At 44.1% G+C, this 19,535-nt stretch overlaps 1 protein-coding gene across 4 annotated transcripts; it reads right to left on the bottom strand.

Moving 5' to 3' along the window:
- Positions 1-740: 740 nt before the first annotated feature.
- On the bottom strand, positions 741-19,237 carry LOC115383647 (ubiquitin carboxyl-terminal hydrolase 46-like). Of its 4 annotated transcripts, none has more exons than XM_030085791.1 (12): positions 18,831-19,236; positions 18,659-18,761; positions 18,447-18,568; positions 12,885-12,955; positions 12,678-12,803; positions 12,007-12,123; positions 11,767-11,898; positions 11,548-11,682; positions 11,393-11,430; positions 11,266-11,297; positions 10,489-10,747; positions 741-1,776 (listed from the first exon to the last, which is right to left on the bottom strand). In XM_030085791.1, the coding sequence occupies exons 1-12, from the start codon at positions 18,880-18,882 to the stop codon at positions 1,131-1,133; spliced, it is 1,833 nt and encodes a 610-aa protein (XP_029941651.1). In that variant the 5' UTR covers positions 18,883-19,236; the 3' UTR covers positions 741-1,130. The 4 variants fall into 4 exon arrangements, with proteins under 4 accessions (XP_029941651.1, XP_029941642.1, XP_029941662.1 ...); XM_030085782.1 differs by having other exon boundaries at positions 11,266-11,300; positions 18,831-19,231; XM_030085802.1 differs by lacking the exon at positions 741-1,776 and adding an exon at positions 1,807-2,706 and having other exon boundaries at positions 10,481-10,747; positions 11,266-11,300; positions 18,831-19,237.
- Between the last annotated feature and the right edge of the window lie 298 nt (positions 19,238-19,535).

The following is a 19,535-nucleotide window of genomic DNA, read 5'->3' as shown; positions in this document are numbered from 1 at the left end:
AAGTTGTTCACAACTTTTGTAGAGAAATTTGTCCTCTTTCACGTCGCGTGACTCTTATGTTTGTACCACAAACTGTCTCGGAGGAGATAATTTTTTCGTGAGGAGTGATTTTGAGCAAAATTTTACTTTGAAAGGGAAATAGCGGACTTCCTGTTGGATTTAGGTCAGGGGTGTCAGCGCGTGAAATGTAGATCTTGATGAGACGAACGCATGAGTGTTGGTTTGATCTCTCTACGACATTCCTGCGGGCCGTAGCGACTGTTTTAGACGTTTTTTGGGATCTAGGTGGCGCTAGAGAGCTGATGGTTTTCGTTTTTGTATTTTATAAAATTTTTCGCCGGTCACGATGTGCGTGCCAAATTTGGTGAGTTTTCGTGCATGTTTAGGGGGTCAAATTCGCGTTTATTTGGGCGTTAGTATAATAATAATATAGAAGAACGAGAACGACAAACGAACGAAAAACAATAGAGACCTTGCCCTACGGGCATGGTGGCCTGCGGCCACCATGCCCTCCGGGGCTCGGTCCCTAAAAATGCTTTAGAAAATGAATCTAAATAGCACTGAAAGCTGTAGATGCACATGTGACTGCCTTTATGATAGGATGATGAAAATATAATGAAAGATTGAAACAGGAAGTGAAATTTATTCCAATAATACAAATTTGAGTCTTAATGTCTGGATGCATTTTGAAGACATAATGAAACTATAAATTGTAATACTTCACATTAGAAACTGTCAGAAACTTTTACATTCTGTGTTTTAATTAGTTTTGTTTATTTAAACAGTTTCACTTTTACAATGTTACATCACCACCACTAAAACATGAAATGACAATATTATTCAAATACACACGTTTGATGCTACATATTGTTTTTCTTTCCTTCATATCCTCAGATAACGTGAAAATGTTGTCACTTGATCATTCAACAAACTTCCCTCATCAAAGAAAAAAAAGAAAAAAAAAGGACTATTGTAAGTATTTGTTTTTTCTCCTGGATAAGATATGTTGACATCCTGGTCAGTCCTTGGCCTCACTGAAAGAACAAGACAACTTGTCTCCAGTCTTTTTCTTCTTTTTGGGTTTGTCTGGTGTTTTTTCCATCTTCATCTGTTTTTCTTTCTTTTTCTCTCTATTTTTTTCTATCTTTCACATTCAAACTCTGTTTAATCTTTTTCCACAAACTTTCCTCTTCCTCATTCTTCGACACAGATGCAGAGTCTGTGTGATCGTTCTGCTTCTGACTTTCTTTCCTTGTGGAAGAAGAGCTGCTTGGGATCGCAGTGAAACCTTCCTCTGACACAGCGACATGTTGACTGGTCTTAACCTCTCTGTTTGCTTTTGGCTGAGAATAAACTTGGCGGCCATCATGCCTATGGTTCAGCTTATCACTTCCTGCTGCCACTTTACCCGTGTTGCCTTTTCCTTTTGTTCTGTGCTCTTTCTCTTCACCGCCACCACTTGACGTCTCTCTTTTCTGGTTTGGCGTTGCAATCCTTTCTTCCCTTTCTTGCTGTTCAATAACATGATCTGATTTGCTCTTTATAATCACATCTACTTCTATGTTTTGTGATCTTTGACACTGTTTTGAAAATAATTCTCTGCACTGAGCTGTTTTTTTCTCTCTTCCCTGCTTTTCTACATTTGTTGCTGCTTTCTTTTCTTCCTCTTTTTCTCTCATCTTCTCCTTCCTCGCTGGTTCTTGCTGTGCATTTTGAGCCAGACGGACGTTTTCACATCTCTTGTCATCTCTACTCTCAGTAGTCTGATGACTCTGCCTGTGTTACACCCCTGTGAAGGGGATAATAAAGTGAACACACAGACACGCTGTTTCCTCAGTCACATCCTGTGTATTAATGGATTCCTCAAAATTAAACATTGCCAGAAAAATAACATTGTACTGTTAACAGAAAATATCATTTATAAACACATGAAACACATTTTCCTATCAATCACATATTATTCAAATGCTTAACATTGCACAGTAAAACTACAAATATGGCTCAGAAATAATGCTATTTACGCCACCATGCAGTCAAAAGGGAACCACAATGAGTGTCACATCCACTTTCATTTAACTTTTCCTTCACTCCTAAAGTTACTACAGACATCAGTGTTTTACTCCACATGTCTTTCTTAACAAACAGAAAACACATATGATCTGACAAAGGCATCATCATTATCATTTCTCACCTGTGAAGGGGATAATAAAGTCAACACACAGACACGCTGTTTCCTCAGTCACATCCCGTGTATTAATGGATGGACGGAAGCAGCGCGTTTCCCTCCACAGGGCTCAGGCATGAGCAATCAAAACCTGATCATAAACAATTCTCAAAGAAATAAACTTGTAGGAGCAAAAACACTGCAGAAAACATTATCAAATGACACACAAATACATATTTCAAAACAATATCAGATATTAATCATGTTTAACACACAGGTTAACCCTCTTTGGCTCAACACCGGCTGTCTGCCTGGGAGACCAAAGCAATGGATAACAGATAATTTGATCAACTACTATGAATTTCACTTTAGATCTTTTTTTTAACCTTTCATGAATTGTTATTTTTAACCAAATACTTTCATGAATTAAAACATTCTGTCCCTTGGTATTTTAACATATTCACAGCATTTTAAAAGAACTTATATTACATTACACAAATTCACATTTGTTTTTAACAGCATTTTAACATAACTTATAACACCATTACACACTCCCCGACAACATAAATGTCGTCCTCGACATTGAACGATTAAGACAGTTGTATAGCATACAGTCCAGATATACCAAAAATGATGTACAAAGACAATCAGCAGATTCAAAGTCCTTGAGTGTGTGCAATGTGATGTGTATAACAGTTCCAAGTTGCTTCAACAGTCCATCATGAGTGTGTATTAACACTTTGCTTTTCAAAAGTCCATGAGTGTGTGAGTGTATATGTATCTTTCACTTGGATAATTGTCCATGAAGAAAGTTCAAACGTGTGAAAGTATGAATGTGCACTCAGCTCCACAAGAGTCCATATGAGTGTGAGTGTGTGTGTGTCAAAGAGTCCATGAAATGTGTGTGGTTACCTGTACAGGAGCACAGGTTGGTACGTGGGGAACTGAGCATAACTTGACCACATAGTCTCTGGTTGGTGGGCTCTGTAGTGTTGCATAGGGCCACAACTATACATGGATCTGGCTGGAAGTCCCATGTTGTAGCAAACTGGATTGCCAAACTCATTATAGGTGAAAACTTTTGGTGGTCTTCGTTCTCTTCTTGGTCGCTGTTGTATTTGGTCGTTGTCACTGTGATGTTCGCATGGTTGAGGTGACAGAGGCGGTGGCACAGGCTCGTTTTCAGGAATTTCCATTACATCTGGTGCCTCATCCCTGTCCAGAAACTCAATCCTGCCTTGATCCTCGATTAGCTGTGGCAGTTTATCCTGTTCCTCTTGCTGCTTGTTGTGTGCTCCAGTGGGTTCAGAGTCTGCTGACTGAACAACATGTTCCTCTTCATTACACGCATTTGGTTGTGTATCCTGAGGTGGCACTTGAGGCAGGTAAAAAGGCCAGTCATCCTTGAGGTCCTCATCACTGTCATCCTCTTGCTGAGTATTGGTTGTCTCTTCAGTAGTCTGTTTTACATTTTTCTTTGGTGATCTGGCAACTTTTAGGGGAACTTCCAAAGGCAGATGATCACACGGAAGCAAGAGATTGCGATGTAATATCCTGCTATCTCTCCCTTTTCCTTGTTCTGGTACAACTTCATAAATTGGAGCATCTTTGTTCACTCTGCGAACAACCTTGTGGATCGTTTCCTCCCAATGACTGCGTAGCTTGCCAGTTCCTCCTCTTGGGGTCAAGTTCCTAACCAGAACGCGATTTCCTGGTTCCAACTCTGAGCTTCTCACTTTGCAATCATGGTTCCTTTTGCCTCTTTCAGCTGACTTTCTTGCATTGTTCTTTGTGATTTCATAGGCTTCTTGCATCCCTTCTCGCCATCGTCGCATATACTCTCTGTGATCAGGTGTACCTGTTTCTGGTGTCAAACGGAAGAGTATGTCGACAGGCAGCCTTGGAGTTCTTCCAAAAAGAAGATAAAAGGGAGAAAAACCGGTGACTTCACATCTTGTACAGTTGTACACAAAAATCAACTTGTTCAATGAATCTTTCCAGTTTGATTTTTCTTTCTCTGTCAGTGTTCTCAGCATCTGTATGAGTGTACGATTGAAGCGCTCAACTTGTCCATTTCCTTCAGGGTGGTATGGCGTTGTTCGTGAGCCTAACACTCCAGAGGTCTTCTTCAGTTGTGCAAGAAGCTGATTTTGAAATTCACCTCCTTGATCATGATGAATGCGTTGAGGGAATCCAAATTTCAAAGCATAATCATTAAAGAGCTTGTCTGCTACTGTTTTGGCTGACTTATTAGTTGTGGCGTAGGCTTGGGCAAATCTTGAAAAATGATCAATAACAACCAATATGTACTCATACCCGCCTGCACACTTGTCAACATGTAGAAAATCAATGGATACTAGTTCAAAAGGCTGAGTTGTGACAATGTTGGTTAGGGGTGCTCTCACCTCTCGGCTGGGCTTCTTTTGTTTCAAACATGAACAGCTTCTGGTCACATAGTGTTCAATGTCCTGTTGCATATAGGGCCAAAAGAAGCGTTCTCTTACCAGCGAGGTGGTTCGGTCAACTCCTTGGTGTCCCATCTCATCATGCAACTCCTTCAAAATGGTTGCCTTGTACTTTTCTGGCAGAACAAGTTGTGTTCGTGTGGCTGTTTTTCGACGCAGGATGCCACCATCATCTAAGGTAAGTTTTTCCCATTCAGTTATTAGTCTTTTACTCTGCATACTGAATGATTTCAACTGGTTTTTATCAGGTCTCTTATTCAACTGACGACACTCAATCACTGGGCCGATATTTTTATCTTCCTTTTGAGCCCGACAAATCTCTGCAGGTAAGAGAGGCTGATGTTCTGCCTTGTGAATGTGTTTACACTGAGCAGACAGAACCATGGACCACGCTGGATTCGAGTTTTGGTCCTCAACTGACTGTACTACTGCTTGTACTGAGCGGGATGACATTTCTTCAGTACAGTCTTTCAACAAAGTGTCGATACAGACAGGCATTCTTGAGAGACAATCAGCATCAATGTTTTCCTTTCCTGGTCGGTATCGGATGGTGAGGTGAAAATCTGCTAATTCAGCAACCCACCGGCTTCCAGTTGCATTCAATTTTGCTGTGGACAGGACATAGGTGAGTGGATTGTTGTCCGTATACACAGTGCATGATGAGCCAATCAAATAATCCCTGAACTTTTCGCAAACGGCCCATTTAAGAGCGAGGAACTCCAATTTTCCAGAATGAAGATGGTAGTTCTTCTCGGATGCAGTGAGGGTTCGGGACGCGTATGCTATTACACGCAGTTTTCCTTCCTGTTCTTGATACAATACTGCCCCCAGGCCCAGGTTGGAAGCATCTGTGTGTAGAACAAACGGTTTTTCGAAGTCAGGAAAGGCAAGTATTGGCGGTTCCACTAGATGGTCTAAGAGATCCTCAAGCAAACGCTGATGCTGTTCTGTCCATACAATGGGCTGGTTGGAGGGTACGCCACTGTGCTTTCTTTTGACTGGTTTCTTTCTTGTATCATGTTTGTCACTCTTTTGCACATCAGCAGGAGCTCTCATGAGGTCGTAGAGAGGGGCAGCGATTCGAGAGAAATCCTGAATGTATTGGCGATAATAGCTCAGGAGGCCCATGATGGCTCTTAATTCTCCCACAGTGGTTGGCTGCTTGTCTTTTAGGGCTCTGACAGCTAGGGTGTCAGCAGGGTCAATTTTGCTGCCCTCTGATGAAATAACCCGTCCAAGATAGCGAACCTCTCGTCGAAACATCTCACACTTTGCTGGCTTCAGCTTGATGCCATACTCTCTTAGTCGCCTCAGCACAGTTCGGACATTTTCAACATGGTTTTCAAATGACTGACTGAACACAAGTGTGTCGTCCAGATATGGAATGCAGATCTCATCTCGGATTCCCTCCAGGCATTCTTCCATACATCGCTGGAAGGCGGCTGGTGCGTTCATCAGACCAAAAGGTATTCGAATCCATTCATATAAACCCCAGGGGGTTATGAAAGCAGTGAGGGGACGACTCTTTTCCGCCATGAACCCCTGATGGTAAGCCTTTCCCTGGTCCAAGAGCGAAAACCATGAGTTGCCACCCAGACCATCCATGATGTCTTGCACTCTGGGAATGGGCTGACGGTCTGGTACAGTTTTACGGTTTAGCTCACGGTAGTCGATACACAGGCGTAAACTTCCATCTTTTTTGCGAACACACACAACTGGGGATGCGTAGGGGGAGTTAGATTTGCATACCCAGCCTTGTGCGATGAGATCATGTAAGTCGCTCTTCATTTCTTGATACAAAGATTTCGGTACAGACAGGTACGTTTTGGCCACAGGTTCAGTATCCGTCAATGATATGGAGAGCTGCAGGTTCTCAATACAGCCGATGTCATCATCTGAAGTGGAGAAAGAGCCTGACTCTTCTCTCAACATTTGTTTAACTTTTTCTTTCTCAGGTGGGTTAAGGTGACTCAAATCGACTGGGGGATCCCATTCATCACCAGAAGTTTGTTCTTTCCTTACTTCCACATTACCCACTGTTACTGGAGGGGAGGGGCAGGACCTTCCAAAGATTTCTGATGGGTAGACTGCTTGAACGTGCTGCACTGTCCCAATAACAGTTCTGCCAGTGAGCATTATGTCATGATCTGTTGAGTTTTGCACATCCACCATTATGAATGGTTTTGCCCCTTTTTTCAGTGATACAAGAGTATCCGTGAACTCGAGGCCCTCTGGCCACTGTGGGTCAACATTAGGCTCAAAGATCAGTGTTGTGTCCTCCTGCAAAGGTGCTGTCAAAACACGGCACTCTACTTTTAAAGCTGTGTGTTTGGGGACAAGTACTCGCTCTCTGGTTGTCTTGGCTACATACTCATGGGATCGCCGTTCAGCAGTAACTTGCTTTACAAAAACTTCAGCACGATCCATTCCAAAGCCAGGAAAAGCCGCTTGGACAGTTTTGATAAGCTGTTCTTTATCAGTGGCGTTATTCTGCTGCAGTTCAATATCAACAATCAGTTCAATAACATTTGAGCCAATAATAGGTTGAGCAAGACTGTTACCTTTAATCACCAGAGTGGGAACAACGACCTCTGTTGTGGGAAGTCCGTTTGCAGCTAATTTAAATGTCACTTCTATCCATCCTGAATATGGTAGCTCTTCCCCATTCGCTGCAGTGAGGTTTAATGTGTCATCAGCATCAATGATTTCAAAAATGTCCCTCAATGTTACATGTGGTAAGTGTTCTCTTTTCCAATGTTCACTCACTACAGTCACTTGTGAGCCGGAGTCCCATAAGGCTCTAACATGCTGGTCTTGAATCTGGCAGTCAATAAGATATTTCTTTCCAACAAGTGGAGCAACTTTGACTTGTTTTCTTTGTCGTGTTTTGGCTCTGACTGCATTACTTGTGGTTGTTGAGCACTGATCCTTATGAATTATCCAGTGTTCATGTTGACATGCCTTAGAACAGTATAACACACCTTTACATGCTGCGCATTGTTTTAGTTTCACATTTTTTCCATTTACAGCACAGTGTGCACAAAGTTGGGGCGCTTTTGATGAAGCGGTCACTCCCTGCCCCGCTGGGGTAACCCTTGCTCGTTTAAAGCGCTGCCTCTGACTTGATCTGCTCTTCCCATCCTGCAACCGACTGCAAAGTGTTCACTACTGCCACACCTGAAGCAGTGAATGCAGTTTTCTGTATTTTCCTGCTGGCAAGCATAACATCTCCTTCTGAGGTGTGGAGCAGGTGTGTGAAAAGAGCGTTGGTTGCCAAACCTTTGGTTGAATTGAGGATAGCTGTGTTGGACTCCAGGGGGTGGAGCAATCCAGTGTCTGGGTGGTGGGCCATAATGGGCTGGTGCTCGCTGAGGTGGAGTACAGTCTGGTGCAGCTGCTGCATCTGGATACTGCCGCGGTAGGTAGGAGGGCTGCTGCATGGACTCTTTGATGGAAGACACTTCAGCTTTAAGATCCTTTAAGAGACACATGTTAGCTCTCATCTCCTGCAGTTCAGAAAGGATATCACTTTGATTCTTACTGTGACTTGGCTGACTCTTTTTCTCCTTTTCAGCGGGTGCATGGTCAGACTGAGCGGAGTGGACGGCTACAGGTCGCTGTGGTGTTGTCATTTTTTTCTTGTTTTGTCTCTCACTTTCATAGGCACATGCAGTATTCAGTTTCTCAAACAAGAGTTCATCAGAAACATCAGCTTGTTCCAAATATGGCTGGAGATCCCGCTTGATATTGTCGTTCTGCAAACCAGTCATAACTGAGTGTAGGAACATGTTCTGTACTAACACACGATCGTATCTCAGGCCTGACTCTGACTCTTGTGAAGCAAATAGAATCTTCTGCCTCAGATCGAGAACACGGATAAGGAAGTTTTGCGGTGTCTCTTTTATGCCCTGAACCTCAGATGACAGCTGCTTGTATAATTCTGTTGTGCTCTTTTCTTGATAATGACAACGGAGCATCCTCCTAAGTGTTGGTAGTGTGAGGTCATTTTTCCCCTCTAAATAACTGCGCAGCTGCATTCCCGGGACAATGGCTCTTATGACAGCATCAACAATCTCAGTCTCAGGAAAACCCTTGAGGAGGCTGTGCTCAATCTGCCGGGCTAAGCTGGAAAATGTGAGGCGATCTTTTTTGTCCTGGTTCTCCAATTTGTCCTGCAATTTTGAATTCTTTGTGCCAGGGGGGTGGGACCTGACCTGCACCTGAGGCTGGCGATCTGTGGATGACTGTGGTGACCTGAGCCTTATGTTCACTTCCCGTGTGAGTGCTTCCTGCAAAAGGCGGTGTCTGTAACTGAGGGGAGCTGCTTTCTTGTGGTTTAATGACTTGTGCCATGTCCTCTCCATTTTTGTCTTCATTTTGGGGTGTTTGAGGCTCAGTTGAGTGGTCAGCCATGGTTATCTCAGCTATTTTGTCCTTAAAGAAGAGGAGCTCTGACAGTCCCATATCCTCAAGTTCTTGCAACTCTTCCCTTTGTAGGTGGCTACTTATCATGGTGATTAATGATGCTTTGCTCTTTCCTGTCACATGCTCAAAATCCAATCCGGCAATATTGAGGAAATTACATAATCTCTTTAGATGTTCTGCTGATAGTGTACACAAAAGTCCAAGTATGTCCATCTGTACTGTCTCGACCTCAGTTGATTCCATTGTCCTTGCAGCAAAAACTCAGTGCCAGTCTCAGTAGTAGTTTGTGTGCCTAACGTTGGCAATAGCGCTCCTGGTACTTTAAGTTCACCTCAGATTGCTGATGCTCTTTGTCTTTCACACTTCAACACCACCGTACTTGCCACTGGATGCTGCCTGCCTGGGTAAGTTGAAGGGGACTGGATGAGAGTTGGGGACGTCTGTTGCTGGCAGAAGTCAGACCCTGTCTCACCAGATCCCAGCAGTGCCTCCAAGAAAATGTTACACCCCTGTGAAGGGGATAATAAAGTGAACACACAGACACGCTGTTTCCTCAGTCACATCCTGTGTATTAATGGATTCCTCAAAATTAAACATTGCCAGAAAAATAACATTGTACTGTTAACAGAAAATATCATTTATAAACACATGAAACACATTTTCCTATCAATCACATATTATTCAAATGCTTAACATTGCACAGTAAAACTACAAATATGGCTCAGAAATAATGCTATTTACGCCACCATGCAGTCAAAAGGGAACCACAATGAGTGTCACATCCACTTTCATTTAACTTTTCCTTCACTCCTAAAGTTACTACAGACATCAGTGTTTTACTCCACATGTCTTTCTTAACAAACAGAAAACACATATGATCTGACAAAGGCATCATCATTATCATTTCTCACCTGTGAAGGGGATAATAAAGTCAACACACAGACACGCTGTTTCCTCAGTCACATCCCGTGTATTAATGGATGGACGGAAGCAGCGCGTTCCCCTCCACAGGGCTCAGGCATGAGCAATCAAAACCTGATCATAAACAATTCTCAAAGAAATAAACTTGTAGGAGCAAAAACACTGCAGAAAACATTATCAAATGACACACAAATACATATTTCAAAACAATATCAGATATTAATCATGTTTAACACACAGGTTAACCCTCTTTGGCTCAACACCGGCTGTCTGCCTGGGAGACCAAAGCAATGGATAACAGATAATTTGATCAACTACTATGAATTTCACTTTAGATCTTTTTTTTAACCTTTCATGAATTGTTATTTTTAACCAAATACTTTCATGAATTAAAACATTCTGTCCCTTGGTATTTTAACATATTCACAGCATTTTAAAAGAACTTATATTACATTACACAAATTCACATTTGTTTTTAACAGCATTTTAACATAACTTATAACACCATTACACCTGCTCTGCTGGACAGAACCTCTGTCATCCTGGACCTCGGTACTGCAGGGATCTCTTAACCCCCCTGCTGAACAGGACGTGTCACTGACTCTTCGTTTGACTGGCGGTTCTTCCTCTCTGCTGGTGGAATCAGCCGCTGCAGCGTCGTCTGCTCCCACAGCACTTCCACCTCCACCTCTCCTCACAGCATCTCCACTCTGGTCGTCTCTCTCACGAGCAGAGCTGCTGGTCGACCGTTCCCTGATGTCTGGATCGATCTCTGTAGCAAACACAGAGAGTTAATTAGAACTCCAGCTTCAAGAAGTGAACCTGACAATGACTGAAACAAGGAAAACAAGATGCAGTGATTGTCAAATCTTATCAACCAGTAATTCATCCACAATACATTATAGAAAACACAGCAGGTGTTGAAGGCAGGACATGTTATCCTTTTCTTCAAAAGTTGCAACACAGCAGTGTTATAATTGTGTAAATGTCTGGGGAATGGAAAGAACCAAAGAGTTAATTCCATTTACTATTTCCACAACTTTCAGACAGAGTTTTTCAGAGTGGAGAAAATCTATTTATCAGTCAGATAATTCATTTGGTTCTGTTGTCAAACCCAGAGACAGTGTGCTTTTAGATTTCAACCTTCTTCCAACATAGTTTGTGAATGAATTAATGTCTTTTCCTTTTAAGAACTCGGGCTGTTATTCAAAGAAAATGTCAAACAGTTTGATCCCATCAGTTACAAATTAAAACAATTTGGCACTGAAAAAAATAGAGTTTGATTCTCACCTTTTCTCTTCCTGTAAAACAGAAGGTAAGGACTGCTGGAACCAGACAGAAAAGAATAAAATAAATTATATTCCCCTGTATTTCCTTAAGTGTACATAAAAGAAAGAATAAGAATAAAAACTCTTACTCTTTCTTGTTGTCCTCATTGAAAAGTTTGTCATTAAGCTGTTGATAAAAATGGAAAATGCTTCATATCTTACTCAATGCTTTTATCCTCTTCAACACATGACTTTGCAACAAGGTGTTTTGAATTGTGGATGATTATTTTGTGACCAGTCTTACCTGCGTAACGCTCGAATCATGGAAGTTGTACCATCTGGCTCCTCTGCCGTCCTGAGACTTGACTGTGGCTGTGTAGTGTCCACTTTTCAAACTGCCAACATGTTCTACAAACGCATACAGATCATAGATCTGACCCTGATCACAAGAAAGACACAAAAAGTCATTAAAACCATGATCAATGAGCAAAATATGAATCATACAGTTGCTTATTTCCACTACCTGTGGAACTTCCAGGGTGTATGGGACATCCACAGCACAGCTGTTTTTGGTGTATGACATGTAGCGATAGTCGAACTCAAACCTCTTCAGCAGCAGCGTCAAAATGTCTGGATGATGCTTCATTTCACATTTCTGAAAGAAAACAATCAGGTTTTAATTTTGTTAAAGCACTATCAACCTTTCCACAAATCCACAGATCTCCAGAGAGTGAATATGAATTAGAAACAGGTTTTTCTTTACTTTTTCTTTACTTTTTTCTTTAATAGTAGCGTCCCATTTCTCACCACAGCCGTCACAGTACAGCTGGTATTCTCCTTTTAACTTACAAGTCTGGAAAAACTCTGCAACACCTTTCTCCTGAAAACAAGAAAAGGCTGGCTATTAAAGAAATATCTGACCTTTTTATCATTGTTGTTCCATAAAAAGAAGTCAAGGTGGGACTCTCAGATCTGAGCTGGATGTCTTCATGTTCTCCCTGAGTATGCATGAGTCTCCAATTAACTGCGTGGACTGATGGATTGATATCAACACACGCAATTGTTAAGTGGTTTTAACAATGAATTCACACATGATAAAAACTATTTTTTTAATCCTGCATGAAACCTTGATCTGATATTTTGATAGATTTTTTTTTTATATATACTTTTGTTTTTCAAGCTGGTTTATTGGACTGTATAATCAAGGTGTGTTACAAGAAGTTGAAGTCTGTTTAAGCTTTAAACTGGAAGGACGAGAGAAAGAGGTGTGACAATAGTTTAAGGCTACGTTCCATTCCTGCGCATATTTTTTTTTTGTACTCCATATCACTTGACTACATGCATGTGTGTTTCTGTCCCTTCAATACAATGATGCTGCCGAAGGAACTTGCCCAGAAAAGTCCATTTATTTTTTCTAATCTAATCTGATCTTACCACGCTGTAGCTTTGACCGCAGTAATCCTCCAGTGGAAGAGGAAAATGCCAAAATCTCCCCTCTTCACAAGTTTTGTTGTGACATTTAAGACACTCTGTTGTGTGGACCAGATTTCCTTGAAATATCTGAAAGCACAAATAAACTGTGACTGACACGCTGATGAAAAGTTAGTTTTCATCAAACTTAGGAGTTTCCGTCACTCTTACCTTTGACGCCTCGGGACTGGTGAGCGCCAAAATCTTCTCAAAGTGTTCTGCTGCATCACTTTGTTTATACACTGAAGAGAGCAGAGGAATCCTGTTAGTGGATCACCGCCATATATTTAAAAAATAAAAGTGCATGAACTGGATTTGTGTGGTTACATGTTATTATTCTACTTCGTAAGTGCTTAGCGCGCCTACGGGCTTCGCTATTGGCACTCTCCCTGGCGCAGCCCCAAAGGGTATACCCCGAGCTGGAGGCAGCCATTCTCCCTTCTTCTTCCTCAGTATCACTTGAGACATTAAGAAGCCACAAGTTTCTTCGGATCAAGATTCATCGGATCAAATGGACGTACCGGCTCGTGACCAGTCGCCATCGGGCGTCGGGCCTATCACCCTGCTCATCAAGCAAGATCTTCATGAGCGCTGATTTGTCTGCTTCGGCTGACAGCATCACTGCCTTCCTGCCTGTGCAAGGAGTTGGTATATAGTTGGGTTCTCCTGCGCTCTGTAGTTGGGACTGTTAAAATGATGCGGCTATGGTAAATAATAGTATAGCATTACATCTTTCTGACTCTTCTGCAGGGGATTGTGTTTGTACCCGACTGTAAAACCATCGTGACTGACCAGCACTTTCATTCATTGCCATTGCAGGAAGCAATAAACGGCGGTAGTGGGGCAAAATCCCTACAATTGTCTCTGTCCTCGTTATTAAAGAAAATAAAAACACAACGCAGAGTCAAAGGACAGAACTGAACCTGCCAGCACCAGCAGCTGGCATGGTTACACTGGTGTCGTGACCCGTTCAGGTGTTTTCTGCGTCCGAACCGGGCGCCGTCTATTCCTTGGAGCATTGCAGACGGTGGAGGAAAGCCCGCGCAGTGGACTCCGCCCTGTCTGGCGTGAAGCGCACTCAGACAGAAAAGCCTGCGAATTGGAGCCAGCGCTGTGTGGTGGACGTTTCCGCGGTGGGAAGAGCCGCGGAGCTCGGTGGCGTGGTCAGAGACTGAACAGCGGATCAGCGCAGGTGGCGGCGCTGTGTGTCCAGGCGCTGGATTGAGGAAGCGTCTTCTCTTCTGCTCTGGCTGCGGTACACATTACACCACTAGGGGGCAGTGTTGTATAAGAAATTGTGGCGTTTTCTCCTACTGCCTGGTTAAACAGCTCGGTCTACACTGATGTTTTGAGATGCTCATGAATGTTTGATTTTGTGTGGAAACCTCATTGAATCTTTTTCTTCCCTCATTTGCTAGTGTTTTATTTGTTGGTTATTCCCACATAAAAGGGCTGTTGTATTGTTTGTACAGGATGGATAAAAGTTTGTTTTTTGGGAGGGGGCGGGGTACAGTGACATCCACCCCACTTCAGGAGGTTGGCAGGGGCAGAGGTACATTTTTGCTCTCCCCGGTGCCCCCCACACCAGGACTTGGTGAGGATTCTGGAGGAAAATGATGGTGCTTCCAGCAGCGTGGATCATGAAATATGTCAAACACAGCTTCCAAAAGGGGGTGAGGCATCAGACCAGTACTTGGCTGGTGTGCCAGCACAGATTGGCCGCTCCATAGGTGAAAGCATCACTGCATGCCTAGAGTCTCGTTTGGGTACCGGCCTGGGACCTAGTTCTGTGAGTCCAGCAGGTAACACAGCTATTGATCCATCGCTGTTGAATGTGGTGATAAAACCTGAGGTTAAAGAGCCTGTTGGTTTCAGAGGGGATGGTCGTGATGAACACACTGTTCAGGAGTGGGAGGAAATGATGTTGGCTTACCTGAAGAAGAAAGGGGTTCCAGTTGCTGAACAAGCCGAAGAAGTGCTGAGTAAGCTCAGTGGGAGGCCGCGGAAAGTTGTTAAAGTGGGCGTTCGCAGTAAGCCACATGTATCCCTTTCTGGAGGCCCAGATCCTGTCTTTGAGATTCTGGCACAACACTTCAGTGGCACAGTTTCTTCTGAGTTGCCTCTGGCTGATTTTTATGCTACATTGCCAAAGGAGGGTGAGGATCCCTTTGATTACTGGCTGCGATTGAACAGGGTCTCTGGAGGCTGACCAAGTCTCAGCAGTCCTCCGGGCACATGATCGAGTGGAGCCCAGGCTGTGTCAGCAAGCCCTTCTTCTGCCGCACTTCCCACAAACTGTGCAGTTCCCAGACTGTTCTGGTTTGAAGGTGATTCCACAGGAGGAACTTCTAGAGAAGCAGTGTGCTGACACTGTGCTGTGCAGAGTACTGTCCTTTGTGAAAAGGGGGCGGAGACCTTCACGGAGAGAGCGGGCTAAGGAGCCAGCAGAGGTCAATAGACTCCTGGGAGACTGGAGCAAGCTGACAGTCAGAGACAGCATATTGTACTGTGTATCGAGAAACGTGCTGATGAGGAACAAAACATACCTGTATGTGGTCCCTTCATCACTGCGGGTCAAAGTTTTGAGTGATGTTCATGATGAGGCTGGTCACCAGGGTCAACAGCGGACACTGTACCTGGTGAGACAGAGGTTCTTTTGGCTGGGGCTGTGCATAGATGTGGTGGAGTATGTGCGGCGCTGTAGGCGGTGTGTTGTGGCAAAGTCTCCGGATCCTGAGGCTGGAGCTCCTGTGGATTTCTGGACGGCCGAAGACTCTTCCAACAGATCACTTGATGTCTTGGTGGTGACAGACCACTTTACCAAATTGGCTCATGTGTTTTTGTGTCCCAGTCAGTCTGCCAAAGCGGTGGCACATCAACTATGGCACAATTATTTCTTCATTTATGGGTTCCCCAGAAGAATACATTCCGATCAGGGGGCCAACTTTGAGAGTGCCTTGATCGCTGAGTTGTTGGAGGTCACTGGTGTTCAGAAGTCGCACACTACTCCTTACCACCCCATGGGGAATGGCTCTTGTGAACGGATGAACAGGACCCTGGGGAACATGATTCGGGCTTTACCTCCAAAAGCCAGGCAGAAATGGCCCACAGTGCTGAAGTCTCTCACTTTTGCCTACAATTGTACAGTTCACGAGACTACTGGCTATCCACCATTTCTTCTGATGTTTGGGCGGGTCCCAAGGCTGCCTGTGGACATCATTTTTGGCTCTGTGCTGGATGTACCAGAAGTCACTGATTATGATCGGTACATTCAGTCTTTGAGAAAGGATTTGAAGGAAGCCACAGATGTGGTGCAGACGGTGGCATCAAAGCAATTACAGCGCCATGCTGAGCTGTACAACAGGTAAGTTAGGGGCACGCCTGTGGAGCTGGGTGACAGGGTTTTGCTGGCGAACAAAGGGGAGCGTGGGAAAAGAAAGATTGCTGACCATTGGGAGAACGTGGTTTATGTGGTGACTGGGGTGCAGGAGGGCAGTCACACTTTCAGGATTCAGAATCCCTCCTCAGGTCAAGAGAAGGTGGTCCACCGCAATCTCGTTATGCCAGTAAACTTCCTTCCAGTGTGTAATCAGTCATCCGAGGATGGGGTGGCAGTTTCGTCCATGTCTGATTTGAGTGATCTGGATGTGGAGGGAGCATCAGTGGCTGTGTCCAAAGGCTCGACTGATTACAGAACCAGAGTTTGGGTGTCTGGCTTACCATCGGCGTCGACTGGAGGAACCACTGTGTATGGTTCAGTTGCAGCTGATGATGAGGAGCCAGCTGTCTTTCCTTAAAATTTGAGTGCGCAATTGAGGGAGGTGACTGAATTTTTCACTTCTGGGGGCTCATACAGAGGCTCTGGGAGGTAATATGACTGTCAAGACACCTTTTTAAAGTTAATTTTGCATCATATGACTCCTTTAAATCCCCAAATGCTGCATGCAGCACCGCGCCACGTGACTACAGCGACTCTCGTTTGTTGACATACCCGGGTCCGTCGCATGTTATTGCACGTCACACACGGGGGCTCCCATTGGCCGCCGCTCAGCCAATGAGCTGCCTTCATACACAAATTAAAAAAATTGTGAGAAACTGAGAATAGGCGCTGTGACCCCAGACCAAACCGCGTCTTTGTAAAGTATTGGAGAAGCACGTTTTGGTCATGGCTGGTCAGGCTAGGTTTTCCCCGCCTGCCGCTGTGGCTTTGCCCCGGCCGGCATGTGTGTGTGTCGCTGTGGCGATGCTTGTTCACGTTGCGGGCGGCGATTCGGCGCATGGATGCCCGCCTCGTTCTTCAGGAGTTCTGCGGCCGTTCTGGATGAACTGTTTGTTTACTTCCGTCTTACGCACCAATCTCGTCAGCAGGCCAGCTGGAAGTACATTCATCGACCTACGGCCTTCCTGGTGTGTGCCACTAGCGAAGCCCGTAGGCGGGCTTAGCACGTAAAGGGGCTGTATCATGCAAAATTCACTTTTTGTATGTTTTAACCTTGTTATATAGTTATGTACTCACCGAAAACACCCCCAAAGCGTTTTTTTTTTCCTTTGTGCCCACGTGTTTAAGCTTTCCTAGTGTTTGTGCTGCTCAGACAAGCAGCCCCTCCTGCACCAGAGAAAACGCTCTGTTTTCCCACGTTCACATCACACTGTGAAGATGGCTCCCCTGAGCCCCCCTCCCGCAGGCCCTCGGCAATCAGCGTTGCTGCTTTTTGTAACTCTGATTTTGAGGATAAACTTTGACCATCGTCTGAAAGCAACAGTCAAGCAAGAGCAAAAGTCTGAAGGGTCTGTGCTTGGTGAGTTTCTCACAGGAAAAGACGTTTTTGTGTGTGGAGAAGCTAGAGCTAAAGAGCTAAAGCTAGCCAGCGTATTTGTTTTGAAGCGCTGATTGGTTGAATTACGCTGTCAGTCAAAGTCCACAGGGGGAGAGGCGGGATTTTCAGTGAAACTGAGCGTTTTCTCTTCCGGGTTTCAGAGTTAGCCCAGAAAATCTTTTATTTCACACAAAATTACTTTTCCTTAGCGCCAAATATAAACTATTACCATGTTAATGCCATTTCTAGGGTTTGGACTAGCTAAAAAAGCATGATACAGCCCCTTTAAGAAGTAGAATTAGTAGTTACTGGACGTAACTCCAGTTCTACAAGTAAGTGCGTGCCAGCCTACCTGCTGGCCCAGCTGTCTGCTTCCCTTACTTGGCTGATTCAGAAGAAGGGAGAATGGCTGCCTCCAGCTCGGGGTATACCCTAGGGGGCGTGGAGCTGCGCCACCGGGCGGCGGGGATTGGTGCGTCAAGCTTTTTTGTTGTCTCAGTTGATTGGCTGTGCCAGGGAGAGTACCAATAGCGGGCACGCACTTACTCGTAGAGCTGGATTTACGTCCATTCATTAACTACTAATTTACCAGCATCATTTCATATCATACAGGCTCTTATTTCCTAGAAGGTTCTGGAATTTGTTTGAAGAATTAACACTTGGGCTACTTTAATCAGTTCATACATTTAATTTTTTTTTTTCCGATTCCTAAGTTAAATGGATCAGTCTCTGGTCCACAAACTGTGAGGGAGTAATTCTCTGACAAATGGAAATAGGAGTGATTCTACAGTAGCTTATCAAAGCTTAGCAGAACTATAGAATCACTTTTTCTAGGATTGTTTAATAATCATTTCACTATTTTTCCACAGATGCAGTGTAACCAAGCCATTCAATCTAAAACACTGTCACACTGTACCTGAGCGAATTCCCAGCTTGTCTGTGATTCCGATGGTCTCTGCTGGGCCTTTCTTTAACTCATCAAACAGCTCTGACAGCTGTCTGTCAATGTGTGTTGTGTTACTGTTGTCCTCAGTGTGCCTGTCACAGTGAAGATCAAGTGATCAGAGACAAACAGACACACTGCATCCTATCGTACATGCAGGGTGCAGAATAAACTTGGTCACAAACCTTTTCACAGCTTCTCTGAACTCTTCAGTCATGAACAGCACCTGCAGCACGCTGTTCAAGTAAGATGTTGATCCTTGGTTTCTGAGGCCATAGAACTGATTATCTGAGTGGAAAAAAAATACATCATTACACATCTGTGTGACATTTCCGGAGTGTTTAATTCATCTCTTACCTTTGGTGAAGCTTGAGTCACGTCCCCGTCCCTTGCTCTTCCCTTTAGACATTATCCTTCACTGAACAGACTCAACTTCACACTTGTTTCTCCAGCAGGGTTTTTCTTTCTGAGACTCTGTCAAAGCAAATGCTGCAATCGTATCATGAACTTGCTTTAGTCTGATGACACACACACGCACACACACACACCAGCCTTTGTGTAGTTTCTCTTTCGGTTCTCCAGTGATGCGTTCAGGCAAATGCCAGCATTTCTTCTGAATAGATTCTCACTCCACTGAATACAAACCTACCACTGCGGTCAAGCCCGTCCTCATTTCAGAAAGCACGGTCAAGCTAGCACTCAATTGATTCTATGGTGCGTGCATACTCTGTGCATTACGGGAACAGTATTTTCACAGTGACTTCACAATAAAAGTTGGGTCAAGTTGAATGAGACCTCTCTTTTGATTTGGTTAACCAAGTTAGTTTTCTTAAAGGTGCTGTAGGCAGGATTTGGCATTGCCACCATCTTGCTTAGGGTTACCTAAGCAAGATGGCGATTTGACCCATCTAAGATGGCGATTTGAAAACCAGCACAGCCAATCCTGTCTTGTTTTCTCTGACATCACGCCCTTATGCAAGTTAAGCCCCTCCCACAAGAACGTGTGACGAACGCCCCTTGACCAATCACGGTTAGAGCGTCAGGGGCTCTTCTCATTGGTCA

The sequence above is a fragment of the Salarias fasciatus genome, chromosome 3 (genome assembly GCF_902148845.1).
Source record: "Salarias fasciatus chromosome 3, fSalaFa1.1, whole genome shotgun sequence".
Classification (NCBI taxonomy): domain Eukaryota; kingdom Metazoa; phylum Chordata; class Actinopteri; order Blenniiformes; family Blenniidae; genus Salarias; species Salarias fasciatus.
Note: the sequence above shows the minus strand (reverse complement) of the source record. Positions and strands in the feature narration are given on the sequence as shown.

What these genes read in the sequence shown, in the direction of transcription:
- LOC115383647 (XM_030085782.1), bottom strand. Translation starts at nt 18,882, where the DNA reads ATGTCTAAAGGGAAGAGCAAGGGACGGGGACGTGACTCAAGCTTCACC. An exon ending in AAGAAAAAAGTAAAGAAAAA is followed by an intron (nt 11,899 to 12,006) that starts GTAAAGAAAAAC and finishes GTTTTCTTTCAG; the next exon opens with AAATGTGAAATGAAGCATCA. An exon ending in GGTTCTGTCCAGCAGAGCAG is followed by an intron (nt 1,777 to 10,488) that starts GTGTAATGGTGT and finishes GGTGTAACACAG; the next exon opens with GCAGAGTCATCAGACTACTG.